Below are 13,738 nucleotides of genomic sequence, written 5' to 3' on the forward strand. Positions count from 1 at the left end.
GGCATGCAGACTCTTAGTTGGGGCATGTGGGATCTAGTTCCCTGACCAGGGATCGAACCCAGGCCCCCTGCACTGGGTGTGTAGAGTCTTAGCCACTGGACCACCAAGGAAGTCCCTGGATTATAGTATTTTAGACCCAAAGGAACCTTGCAGAGAATTTGGCCCCAGACTCATTCATTTCACCGGTAAGAAAATGGAGGCCCAGAGAAATGAATTGGCAAGGCCAGGGTTACCCAGTAAGTTAGTGCTCTTCTTACGAAAGCCTCTGCCTTTTTCAAGGAATTGAATTTTGAACTTGTCCTTGATAGTTTGTGGATTGGAGGCTATTCTGCATCAGAATTGAGACAAAACTCAGAGGCCTGTCTCCCTGTCAAAGAATCAGACTGGGTTGATTTTGAGGTCTCCTTATCTTGAGTACGGAAAGTAGAACAAAACAAATAGCAGAGTCAGTTTTCTCCAGGTGACTAAACTGGCTGAGCTGAGACCGCCCTCTGGCTCACTGGAAAGTCTCTGTTACTCGATGGCCTTGGAGTAGTTGTTTCAGCAAGCGCATGGTCATCTGTCCCTGTAATGATGGTCACAGTGCCCAGAAGAAATTGCTTTTTCTTTCTTTCTTTTTTTTTTTTTGGCTGCGTTGGGTCTTCGTTGCTGCGCATGGGCTTTCTCTAGTTGCGGCAAGTGGGGCTACTCTTCATCGCGGTGCACGGGCTTCTAATTGCGGTGGCTCCTCTTGTTGTGGAGCATGGGCTCTAGGCAGGTGGGCTTCAGTATTTGTGGCACGCAGGCTCAATAGTTGTGGCTCACAGGCTTAGTTGCTCCGCAGCATGTGGGAACTTCCCGGACCAGGGCTTGAACCCTTGTCCCCTGAACTGGCAGGCGGATTCTTAACCACTGTGCCACCAGGGAAGTCCCTCTTTTTTGTGTTTTTAAAGGAACCCCTTAGTTTTGTATGCACATTGAACTAGAAACATTTTAAAAGTATTGAGAACAGCTGATTTCATGTTGGAACTTGGGTTTACAGCTTTTTTTTTTCTTTAACAGAGATAAGTGAAAATAAAATAGCCTAAAATTATTTAGAATTATTTATTTTTTTGAATAAGTAATATAGTCACATGGTTCAAAGTTTAAAAGAATGAAAAGGCCTACAGTGAAAGTCTAGCTCTCACTGTAGCTGTTCATCCACCCAGGTCCTCCCCATACACCTCTCATACATACGTAACCACTTTCTGGAATTCTTCCAGAGTTTCTTGTGTAAATACAAGCATAGCATGCTACTTAGACTGCTCTGCACCTTGTTTTGTATTTGTTTTGTTTACTTTCAAACATATTGGAGATCTTTCTATATTATCTCCATATTAGAGAGGGTTTTTTTGTTGTTGTTGTTGTTCTTTTTTAAAAAAAAACAACTGTATAACATTCCTTTGTGTGCACATGCTATCAGTTTTTAACATAGTCTATCGGTGAACATTTGGGAGTGGCTTTTTTTTTTCAGTCTTTTACTATTGCAAACAATGCAGCAATGATTAATGTTATACATATGTTCTTAGGTGATTTTTAGCTTTGTTAATAAATACATAAATATTAATCATTTAAATAGCAGAAGGTATGATGGGAGTTTGTTTCTGTAGAGTATTTCTACATTATCGTAGAAAGCTATTTATAGCACTGTTCTGCATTTGGTCGTGCCTTTGTAATTTTTGACTTAGAAACCATATGTGCTTTTAAATCCTTCTCTGAGATCTTTGCCTCTTTCAAAGCCCACTATCGTTGGTTCAGCAAAGTTAGGGCTTTGCTGAGATGGTTGTTTTTATGCGTGTAGGCCCGACTTTTGAAAGGGGTCCCCATGTTGATAAGAGTCATTATTTCTGTCTTCTCTGGGCAGGAAGAAATAGGTATACTATAAAGACAATTTAATCCATTTTAATTCAGTACCTGATAAATCTAGTTCATTTTTCTCTTACATATTTGAGCAAATTGGAAAATAGGAGTAATTCATTTTGCTCAGGTGTTAAGAGGGAAACCTATTATAAAAATTCAGAATGGTAATCAGAGTCCTGAGCAGCTAACATCATCATTTTCCAAATTTTTGTTATATTGGAGTACACGTATGCTTGTCAAGTGGGTCTGTCCTAGGGCAGACCACATTTCTAAAGCGTGGGTACTAAGTCTTTGCTTATCAAATAGTTATAAAAGTTTCTCTTAGCTTTTAGGAGCATCAATTAAATATGTTTCGAAACCAGGGACTTTCAAAGATGAAACTTACTGCAGAATAAAGAATTATTTGGTTCTGGAACATTTTGATTGGTACGTTAACTAAAATTAAGTAGGTTTCTGAAATTCATAGTAAATACATTTAATACCATAAAAAATGTAAAGGTTCTTCCATTTAATGATGGAATCATCCGGATCAGGAGTTCAAACGCTAGTATTATTATTATTATTTTAAATAAATTTATTTAATTTATTTATTTTTGGCTGCGTTGGGTCTTCGCTGCTGCACGAAGGCTTTCTCTAGTTGCGGCAAGCGGGGTCTACTCTTCGTTGCAGTGCGTGGGCTTCTCATTGTGGTGGCTTCTCTCGTTGCGGAGCACCGGCTCTAGGCACGTGGGCTTCAGTAGTTGTGGCACGCGGGCTCAGTAGTTGTGACTCACGGGCTCTAGAGCACAGGATCAGTAGTTGTGGCGCATGGGCTTTATTGCTCTGCGGCAATGTGGGATCTTCCCGGACCAGGGATCGAACCCGTGTCTCCTGCATTGGCAGGCGGATTCTCAACCACTGAGCCACCAGGGATGCCCCAGTATTATTTTTGAACACTTAAAACGTGGTAATGCTTCCACTTTCGAAACCTCCAGTATTTTTGCTTTATTTGTACTTTACTTCATTAAGAGCAGACTGATTTCTTTCACTTCTTGATTTTGTCTTATGATTTGGGGACTTTCATTTACTTATATGATGTTGGTTGTGCTCTTTTGTTCTTTAGCATCTCTTTTCTCTTTCTGTTTATTACCATCAGTGCACATTCTTGGGCACCTGCTATGTATATATCATGCATCATGCTGTGCACCAGTGTATAGATTCTGATCCTGTGATTTTGATGCCTATGGCAATCAGCAGGATAGAAGCCCTCAGAATCAACTTTGTAATTCATGATGTGGGTCACAGAAGGGAGGATTAACAATATAAGCTATTTGATGGCTGTATCATCCAGGGTTCTCCAGAGAAAGAGAACCAATGGGAGATATATACATATAATTGGCCTCCATTATTGTGGGGGCTGGCAAGTCTAAAGTTTGTAGGGCAGGCCAGCAAGCTGGAAACTCAGACAGGAGTTGATGTTGTATTCTTCAGTCCGAAATCTGTAGGACAGTCTGCCGGATGAGAAACTCAGGCAGGATTTCTATGTTAGTCTTAAAGCAGAATTCCTTTTTCTCCAGGAAACCTCAGTTTCTGCTCTTAAAGCCTTCAACTGACTGGATGAAGCCCACCCACATTATCAAGGGTAATCTATTTTACTTAAAGTCAACTAATTATAAATGTTAATCACATCTACAAAATATCCTCACAGCAACATCTAGATTAGTGTCTGGACGAACAACTGACCACCATAGCCTAGCCAAGGTGACATAAAAATTAACAGTCATAGCGGCTTCTTTTTTTTTTTTGGCCATACCCCACAGCCTTATGGGATCTTAGTTCCCCAACCAGGGTTTGAACCCACACTCTCAGCAGTGAAAGCACAGAGTCCCAACCACTGAACTGCCAGGGAATTCCCAGTGGCTTCTTATATTTTTATTTTTATAAATTTATTTATTTATTTATTGGCTGCGTTGGGTCTTCGTTGCTGTGCGCAGGCTTTCTCTAGTTGTGGCGAGCGGGGGGCTACTCTTCGTTTTGGTGCGCGGGCTGCTCATTGTGGTGGCTTCTCTTATTGTGGAGCATGGGCTCTAGGCGTGCGGGCTTCAGTAGGTGTGGCACGAGAGCTCAGTAGTTGTGGCTCACGGGCTGTAGAGCGCAGGCTCAGTAGTTGTGGTGCACAGGCTTAGTTGCTCCGCAGCATGTGGGATCTTCCCGGACCAGGGCTCGAACCCGTGTCCCCTGCATTGACAGGCAGATTCTTAACCACTGTGCCACTAGGGAAGTCCCCCCTCAGTAGCTTCTTATTTTAACAAGTTATTCTTGCTAAATAGGTGCTGAGCTCAAGTTTTTAGTTTCTGAAAGAGTGCTTGTGCTGGGAAAACATATTTTTAAAAGTCTAAAAATTGCAGTCTTTAAAAATCATTATTTAAAAATTACACTCCTGGGCTTCCCTGGTGGCGCAGTGGTTGAGAGTCCACCTGCCGATGCAGGGGACGCGGGTTCGTGCCCCAGTCTGGGAAGATCCCACATGCCGCAGAGCGGCTGGGCCCTGGCCGCTGAGCCTGCACGTCCAGAGCCTGTGCTCCGCAATGGGAGAAGCCACAACAATGAGAGGCCCGCGTACCGCAAAAAAAAAAAAAAAAAAAAAAATTACGCTCCTTCCTGGGCTTCCCTGGTGGTCCAGTGGTTAAGAATCCGCCTTCCAATGCAGGGAACACGGGTTCGATCCCTGGTCGGGGAGCTAGGATCCCACATGCCACGGGGCAAGTAAGCCTGAGAGGCACAACAAAGAGCCCACATGCCACATGAAAGATCTCGTGTGCCACAACTAAGACCTGATGCAGCCAAAAATAAATAAATAAAAAAATAAAAATTACACTCCTTCCAAAATTTCAGTGCTTATCATCTAGTATCAAAGGTAGAATTCATGCATACAGAGATAAATAAGAATACAGAATATACCATGACCAGGGATCTATCTCAGGAATGCAAGGTTGGTTTAATATCTGAAAAATCAATCAGTGTTAATACACCATATTGGTAGAATAAAGAATAAAAACTACATGATCATCTCAATAGATGCAGACAAAACATTTAACAAATCCAACACCTTTTCAAGATGAAAAACACTCAGCAAACTTGTAATAGAAGGGTACTTCCTCAATCTGATACAGGGCATCTACGAAAAGCTCATAACTACCACTATACTTAAAGGTGAGATACAGATGCTTTCCTGCTAAGATCAAGAAGAAGACAAGGATGTCTGCTTTTGCCATTCAGTATTAACTGGAGATTCTAGCTAGAACAATAAGGCAAAACAAACAAACACATTTTTAAAAAAATTTAAGGCAACCAGATTGTAAAGAAAAAAGTAAAACTGTCTTTATTCATAGATGACATGATCCTATGTATAGAAAATACCAAAGATTCCACAAAAAAAACCTACTAGAACTAAAAACTGAGTGAGGAACATTGCAGATACAAGATCAGATCAACACACAAAAATCAACTGTGCTTTTTCTTTCTCCATTTTTTTTTTTTTTTTTTTTTTTGCGGTACGAGGGCCTCTCACTGCTGTGACCTCTCCCGTTGCGGAGCACAGGCTCCCGACGCGGAGGCCCAGCGTCCGTGGCTCACAGGCCCAGCCGCTCCGCGGCATGTGGGATCTTCCCGGACCGGGGCACGAACCCGTGTCCCCTGCATCGGCAGGCGGACCTTCAACCACTGCGCCACCAGGGAAGCCCCCAACTGTGCTTTTATATACAAGCAATAATCTGAAAATAAAATTAAGGAAACTATTGCCATTCCCAGTAGCATCAAAAAGAATGCAGTTCTCAGGAATAAATTTCACATAATAAGTATATGATTTGTGCAATGAAAATTCTAAAATGTTGCTGAGATTGATGCTTTAACTAAAAAAGTTTAAAGAGATCTAAATAAATAGACGTTTCATGTTCATGGAATGGAAAACTCAATATTGTTGAGATGCCAGTGCTCTCCAAATTGATCTGAAAATTGAGTACATTCTCTGGTAAAATCCCAACAGACTTTTTTGAAGAAATTGGCCAGCCAATTCTAAAATGTATGTGGACATTCAAAGGACCTAGAATATCCAAAACAATTTTGAACAGGAAGAACAAACTTGGAGGATTTTCACTACCCAATTTCAAAAATTACTATCAAGCCACAGTGTGGTATTGGTACAACAAGAAGCGTATAGATCAGGGACTTCCTTGGTGGTCCAGTGGTTAAGACTTCACCTTCCAATGCAGGGCGTGCGGGCTGGATTCCTGGTCTGGGAGCTAAGATCCCACTGGCTTGCTGCCAAAAAAACAAAACATAAAAGAGAAGCAATATTGTAACAAATTCAACAAAGACTTTAAAAATGGTCCATATCAAAAAAAAAAAAAAAACTTAAAAAAAACAGTATGTAGATCAATGGAGCAGAATTGAAAGCCAGAAATAAATCCTTATATTTATGCTCAGTTGATTTTGACAGAAGTACCAAGACAATTCAACAGGGAAAGGAAAGGTTTTTCAACAAATGGTGCTAGCACAATTGGATGTTGACAAGCAAAAAAATGAACTTAGACCCTTTCTTCACATGACCAAAAATTAACTCACAATGGATCACAGAATGAAACTACTACCCACAGAATGGGAGAAAATACTTGCAAATCTTATGTATGGTAAGGGATTTATATCTAGAATATATAAAGAACTTGTACAATTCAAAAAACAAAAAGACAACCCGATTAAAAAAGGAGTAAAGATCTTGAGTAGACATTTGTCCAACAGAGATATACAAATGGACAATAAGCATGTCAACAATGAAAAGATGCTTAACATCATTGGCTATTAGGGAAATGCAAATCAAAACTACGGTTAGGGGCCTCCCTGGTGGCGCAGTGGTTGAGAGTCTGCCTGCCGATGCAGGGGATACGGGTTCGTGCCCCGGTCTGGGAGGATCCCATATGCCGCGGAGCGGCTGGGCCCGTGAGCCATGGCCGCTGGGCCTGCGCATCCGGAGCCTGTGCTCCGCAACGGGAGAGGCCACAACAGTGAGAGGCCCGCATACCGCAAAAAGAAAAACAAACAAACAAACAAACAAACAAACAAAAAAAAACTACGGTTAGATAATACTTCACATCCATTAGGATAGTGATAATTTAAAAAACAAATAGTAAGTGTTGGTGAGGATGTGGAGAAGTTGGAATCCTGGTCCCCCGCTGGTGGGAATGTAAAAGGGTACAGTTGCTATGGAAAAGAGTTTGGTTTTTTTCCAGATTTAGCGCTACAATCTTTTATAACCATAGAAGGTAGCTGGAAATACTAGATGCTAACAGACAATATGATACATAACCCCTGGGGTAGGAGTCAGCAGGGACTTTGACAGAGGCCACCTGTTTAGACTAAGAGCCTTTCAATGGACTGCTGGGTGGATTGGGTCTGCTGCTTCAGTTGTGAGCGTTCTTTGATGGTGACAGAACAGGTGATGACAGGCCTGGAGACCCCACCGGCTCGCCCCAGGGCCTGCTTGGAGCACACAAACACACAGGGCACGTTCTTGTCCTCACATAGCAGTGGGAGGTGCAGGATGATCTCCAGGGGCTCGGCGTCTGCAGCCATCACAATGAACTCAGAGATGCCTCTGTTGAGGGTTTTGACGGCCTCACTGGCTCCTTTTCGAAGCTGCTTGTAGTTACCTGATTGCTGAACGAGGTCCAATAGCTTCTTGGTGAGGTGGTCATCTGCAAGAGGGTAGGCCTTCAGATTTACATCAGCCTCAGTCTTGGCTCCAGTTCCATGGTATTGTCATTGGTCAAGGAGCACAGGCGATGTCAGAGTTGGAGCCCTCACCGCTGCAGAAAGCTCTATGGGAAACAGTTTGACAGTGCCTCAAATGTTCATTACTTTATAACTCAGCAATTACAGTCGTATGTTACACACACACACATAATATATATATGCCCAAGAAAAAAAAAATCCACACCAAAACATGTACATGAATGTTCATAGCAGCACTGATCATAATAGCTAAAAGGTGGAAACAACCCAAATGTTCATCAACTGGTGAACGGAACAACTGAGAAAATGTGGTAAATCCATGCAATGGAGTGTTACTTGGCAACAAAAAGGAATGAAGTATTGATATTTGCTACAGCTTGGATGAAACTTGAAAAACACTGATGTTAAGTGAAAGAAGCCAGAGGCAAAAGGCCATATATTGTATAATTCCATGTATATGACATGCCCAGAAGAGGCAAATCCATAGACAGAAAGTAGATTAGTGGCTGCCAGTGGCCGGGGGAGGGGGAAATGAGAAGTGATTGCTAATGGGTTTCTTTCTGGGATAATGAAAATGTTCTAAAATTAGATAGTAGTGAATAGTTGCATAACTCTGTGAATATACTAAAAAACCATTGAATGGTACACTTTAAATAGGTGAATTATATGGTATGTGAATTATAGCTCAATAAAACTTTTTTATGGTTACTTTTAAAAATATTTATTTATTTATTTGGCTGCTCTGGGTCTTAGTTGTGGCATGTGAGATTTTCGTTGTGGCATGCAGGATCTTTTAGTTGTGGCATGCGGGATCTAGTTCCCTGACCGGGGATTGAACCCGGGCCCCCTGCATTGGGAGAGTGGAATCTTAACCACTAGAGCACCAGGGAAGTCCCAAAGCTGTTTTAAAAGTAGACCTAAATTCAAGAGCTAAAACTATAAAACCCCTAAAAGAAGACATAGGAGAAACTATTTATTTGTTTCAGATTGGGCAGAGTTCTTTGATACAGTGCCAAAAGCAAAATCCGTAAGAGAAAAAACTGATAAATTGGATTTCTTCCAAATTAAAAATGTTTCTACTTCAAAAGACAACATTAAGGAAATGAAAGGACAAGCCACCTTCTGAATGAAAATATTTGCAAAATACATAAAGGATTTACTTCCAGAATATATCGAGAACTTTTTACAGCTCAGTATTAAGAAGACAACCCAATTTACAAATGGACAAAAGAGTTGAATAGACATTTCACCAAAGAAGCTATAGGAATGGCCAATAAATACATGGAAAGGTGCTCAGCATCAGTAGTTATTAGGGAAACACAATTAAAACCACAATGAGATAGCACTTCAAAACCACTAGGAGAGCAACAATAAAAAAGAATATCAAGTGTTGGTGAGAATGCAGAGAAATTGGAATCCTTGTGCATTGTAAATGGGAATGTAAAATGGTAACAGCCAGTTTGGAAAAGAGTTTGGGAGTGTCTTAAAAAGTTAGGGACTTCCCTGGTGGCACAGTGGTTAAGAATCCATCTGCCAATTCTGGGGACATGGGTTAAAGCCCTGGTCTGGAAAGATCCCACATGCCGCGGAGCAACTAAGCCCGTGCACCACAACTACTGAGCCTGCGCTCTAGAACCCGCGAGCCACAACTACTGAACCTGTGTGCCACGACTACTGAGCCCTCACGCCTAGAGCCCAGGCTCCACAACAAGAGAAGCCACTGCAATGAGAAGTTCATGCACCACAACAAAGAGTAGCCCCCGCTCGCTGCAACTAGAGAAAGCCTGCACGCAGCAACGAAGACCCAACACAGCCAAAAATAAATAAATAAATAGAAAAAGTTAAACATAAATTTACCTTATGATCTAGCAATTGCACCCCTATGAATCTATCCAAAAGAAATGACATAGATACACACAAAGATATGTATGCAAATGTTCATAACAGCATTGCTCATAATAGCCAAAAAACTGGAAATAATCCAAATGTCCATCCACTGGTGAATGGATTAACAAAATGAGGTATATTCATACATTGCAATACTATTCAGCAATTTAAAGGAATGAACTATTGATATATGCTACACAATGCAGATTAACCTCAAAAACATTGTGGTAAGTGAAAGAAGCCAGATACAAGACGATGTATTATTGTATGAGTCCATTTATATGAAATGGCTAGAAAAGGCAAATATGTAGAGATAGAAAGCAGAGCAGTGTTTACCTAAGGCTGGGGATGGGAGTGGGAATTAGTTGTAAATTGGCATGAGGGAGCATTTCGGGGTGGTGTTTTCAACTGGATTGTGGTGATAGTTGATTTTAGGATGGATGAATTTTATGCTGTGTATATTATACCTCAATAAAGCTGTTTTTAAAAATAACAGTACAGGGCTTCCATGGTGGCACAGTGGTTGAGAGTCTGCCTGCCGATGCAGGGGACGCGGGTTTGTGCCCCGGTCCGGGAAGATCCCACATGCCGCAGAGTGGCTGGGCCCGTGAGCCATGGCCGCTGAGCCTGTGCGTCCAGAGCCTGTGCTCTGCAACGGAGAGGCCACAATAGTAAGAGGCCCACGTACTGCAAAAAATAAATAAATAAAAAATAAAAATAACAGTATAGAGTGCCAATGCCAATTGAATAAAATAAAGAGAAGAGCTTCATCATTAAGGGTGGGGCTCTTGAGAGCTAATGGCCTTGAAGGACTTTGAAGGCGGGTAGAACTCTCCAATAGTCCAATGTGGAGAATAGTATTAGTAGTGGGTAAAGGTCGCCGATGGTATTGATAGATTACAGAATAACAGGTAGGAGCCATGAGAGGAAGCAAATGGTGTTTTAAGGAAGATTTATCTCTTAGAGGGATAGGTTGTGGGGAGAAAACACTGGAAGCATAGAGACTTGCTAGGAAAGTTACCTGGTAACTCACTGTAATCAAACTTGGAAAGGGCTGAGGTCTTGACAGGGTGCTTTGCACAAAGCACATGTTCAGTGTTTTTGTAGCTTTGATGCCTATACTGTTTTTAGCTTGGGAGCCAGAGAAGTGAGGCCCCGTTGACAGAAATTGGGAATATGGAGCAGAAACTGCTTTTGACTTGATTCCCAAACGTCGGCCAGGGCTTTACCGCTCCTCAAAATCTAGGTAGATTCGGTACTTCCCTGGCGGTCCAGTGGTTAAGACTCCACGCTTCCACTGCAGGGGGCGTGGGTTTGATCCCTGGTTAGAGAGCTAAGATCCCGCATGCAGCACTGCGTGGCCTAAGTAAATAAATAAATAATCTAGGTAGATTAGACAGAAACCCACCTATTCCCCCAAATCAGAGTACAGACTTCTGATGCCCCCTCAGAGATTTCTGTGAATTCCCAGGTGACATGTTATGACCATGTTGGCCCCTGAGCTCCAGCTTGCTGTCTTGGCCTCATAACAAATGTAACATCGGTCCATTATTCAGTTTCTCCAAAAAATTCCATTCACATAAAGTATTCAAAGTGTGGATTCTAGTAAAGATTTGTAGGTGGATGATGAAGTTTGGGCTTACATTGGAGAAATACAAACTCCCTAATTGTATGTCAACTAGGGAGTTTTACTGGCTCTTCAGCTCACCAATTCTGGCCTTCCTCTGTCTTAATGTCTCTTTTCCTCTTACCTCTCCTTTTTTGGACTCTTCTCTTTATTATTTCCCCTGAGAATAAAAACAACTTACTGGGACTTCCCTGGTGGTCCAGTGGCTAAGACTCTGTGCTCCCAACGCAGGGGGCCCGGGTTCAATCCCTGGTCAGGGAACTAGATCCTGCACGCCGCAACTAAAATCCTGCATGCCACAACAAAGATCCTGCATGCCACAACAAAGGTCCCACATGCCACAACTAAGACCCGGTGCAGCCAAGTAAATAAATAAATGAATAAATAAATAAAACAAATTACAAAGTAGTTTGAGTGCAATTAACAAGCAACAGAAGCACGCATACTTTTGGTGTGCCATTCTCCATTCTAAGTAGCTCATGAATGTATATTCCAAAAAAAGATCAAGCCTTCCCTAAGAGGAGTTCTGGTGCCAACTCTTAAGATAAAATGCCTTTCATTCCACCTCCTTCCAGAAGAAAAGGTTATTCACTGAGTTTGAGTCAAAGAAGGGATACCCAGGTAAAAAGATACGGCAGGTAGTTAAAGATTTGGACTGAAACTCCAAAGAAAGATCAGAGACAAAGGTTTGGGAGTTGAGGATGGCAAAGGAGGGCCAAGGTGTATTAATTGCCCACTGGGCCTAGCCAGCTGCATAAATGTTATCTTATTAGATCCCAAAAGCAATCCTTGGAAAGAGGTAATATTATCTCCATTTTACAAATAAAGAAGCCAATGCGGGACTTCTCTGGTGGTCCAGTGGGTAAGAATCCATGCAGGGGGCCTGGGTTCGATCCCTGGTTGGGGAACTAGATCCCACATGCATGCCGCAGAGAAGATCCCGTGTGCCGCCAACTAAGACTCGGCACAACCAAAATAATAAATAACTAAATAAAGCCAATGCTCAAAAAAGTTAAATGATTTGTCCTAGGTCACACAGCTGGTAGACGGTGGCATCAGGATCAAATCCAGCTCTGTCTTAAGTCAAAGCCTTTTCTTTGATTCTGTGAGGAAGAGAGAGAGAGGAAGAATGAAAGAAAAGCAGAGGATGGGGCTCTTGAGACATATTCATGTTTGGGGCTGGGTGGAAAAGTGGGGCAAGAAGAGGAAGACTCAGAAATTAGTGTTGAAGTCTTCTGACCATTCGTAAGGTGAATGAATTGTGGGAAAAGACAGTTGGCCTGGTTGGTATTCCAGAGAAGAGTTTCAGTGCAGTGGTGGAAACTGTTGTAAAGATTTGAGGGGAAAAAAAAAAAGATTTAGGCTTCCCTGGTGGCGCAGTGGTTGAGAGTCCACCTGCCGATGCAGGGGACACGGGTTCGTGCCCTGGTCCGGGAAGATCCCACATGCCGCGGAGCGGCTGGGCCCGTGAGCCATGGCCGCTGAGCCTGCGCGTCCAGAGCCTGTGCTCCACAACAGGAGAGGCCACAGCAGTGAGAGGCCCGCGTACCGCAAAAAAAAAAAAAAAAAAAAGTAGCATTTCAAATTAATGGGGGATATGGAATAGTCAGTAAATGGAAAAATTCTTATCCCATACAGTCCGTGAGGACAAATTCCAGATGTAAAAACAAATAGAAAGAAAGAAAAAAAAAGCAGGCAAGCAACATAAACTAGAAAGAATAGGAAGTGTTTATCAGTAGGGAAACAGTTAATTCAATCTGGGCACTCATTGGGATTATAGTGTAATGGTTAAGAATACACACAGGCTCTGGAATAAAAATAGCTGGATTTGGGGCCTGACACTGCCTCTTACTAGCTGTGTGACCTTGGACAAAGTACTTAAACTGTCTGTGCATTCAATTCCTCTTTGGTAAAAAAAAAAAAAAAATTAGTAACACCCACTTTGTAGGGTTTTGAGGGATAACCTATATAATACTTGTTAGTACAGCACTGGTATAGAGTAAGCCCTCAATAAGAGGTGGTTATTATGTAGTCATTAAGAACAATGAGGTCGGGAATTCCCTGGCGGTCCAGTGGTTAGAACTCTGGTGCTTTCACTGCTGAGGCCCGGGTTCAGCCCCTGGTTGGGGAACTAAGATCCCGCAAGCTGCTCGCAGCGGGCCAAAAAAAACCCAATGAGGCAATGAGGTCAATCCGTAAGTACAGACATGGAAAGATGCCTACAGTACATTAGGAAAAAAAGCAACATGCAGATCAATACGAGTAATATCCTAATTAGGTTAAATATCAAAATAAAGCAAAACAGAAAACCTGAATGTGTTTATATATGTATAGGAAAATCTGGAAGGCTGCAAACTGATTGTTAATAACGGAGTTACCTTTCATAATGTTGGATTATCACTTTTTGTTTTGTTTTGTTTTTCTCGTGGTACGCGGGCCTCTCACTGTTGTGGCCTCTCCCGTTGCGGAGCACAGGCTCCGGACGCACAGGCTCAGCGGCCATGGCTCACGGGCCCAGCTGCTCTGCGGCACGTGGGATCTTCCCACACCGGGGCATGAACCCGTGTCCCCTGCATTGGC

At 42.3% G+C, this 13,738-nt stretch overlaps 2 protein-coding genes across 3 annotated transcripts in view; one reads left to right on the plus strand and one right to left on the minus strand.

Moving 5' to 3' along the window:
* RNF157 (ring finger protein 157) overlaps nucleotides 1-13,738 on the plus strand; it is an 84,742-nt gene that overhangs the window by 2,883 nt on the left and 68,121 nt on the right. The window lies entirely within an intron of this gene.
* Nucleotides 7,208-13,543, minus strand: LOC309794211 (NHP2-like protein 1; the record flags this gene model as incomplete). Its single annotated transcript, XM_082605421.1, has 2 exons — nucleotides 7,208-7,652; nucleotides 13,537-13,543. 2 exons carry the CDS (start codon nucleotides 13,541-13,543, stop codon nucleotides 7,264-7,266), a joined length of 396 nt encoding a protein of 131 aa, XP_082461547.1. The 3' UTR covers nucleotides 7,208-7,263.

Source organism: Mesoplodon mirus (genome assembly GCF_964341445.2).
Source record: "Mesoplodon mirus genome assembly, chromosome: 18".
Taxonomy (NCBI): Eukaryota; Metazoa; Chordata; class Mammalia; order Artiodactyla; family Ziphiidae; genus Mesoplodon; species Mesoplodon mirus.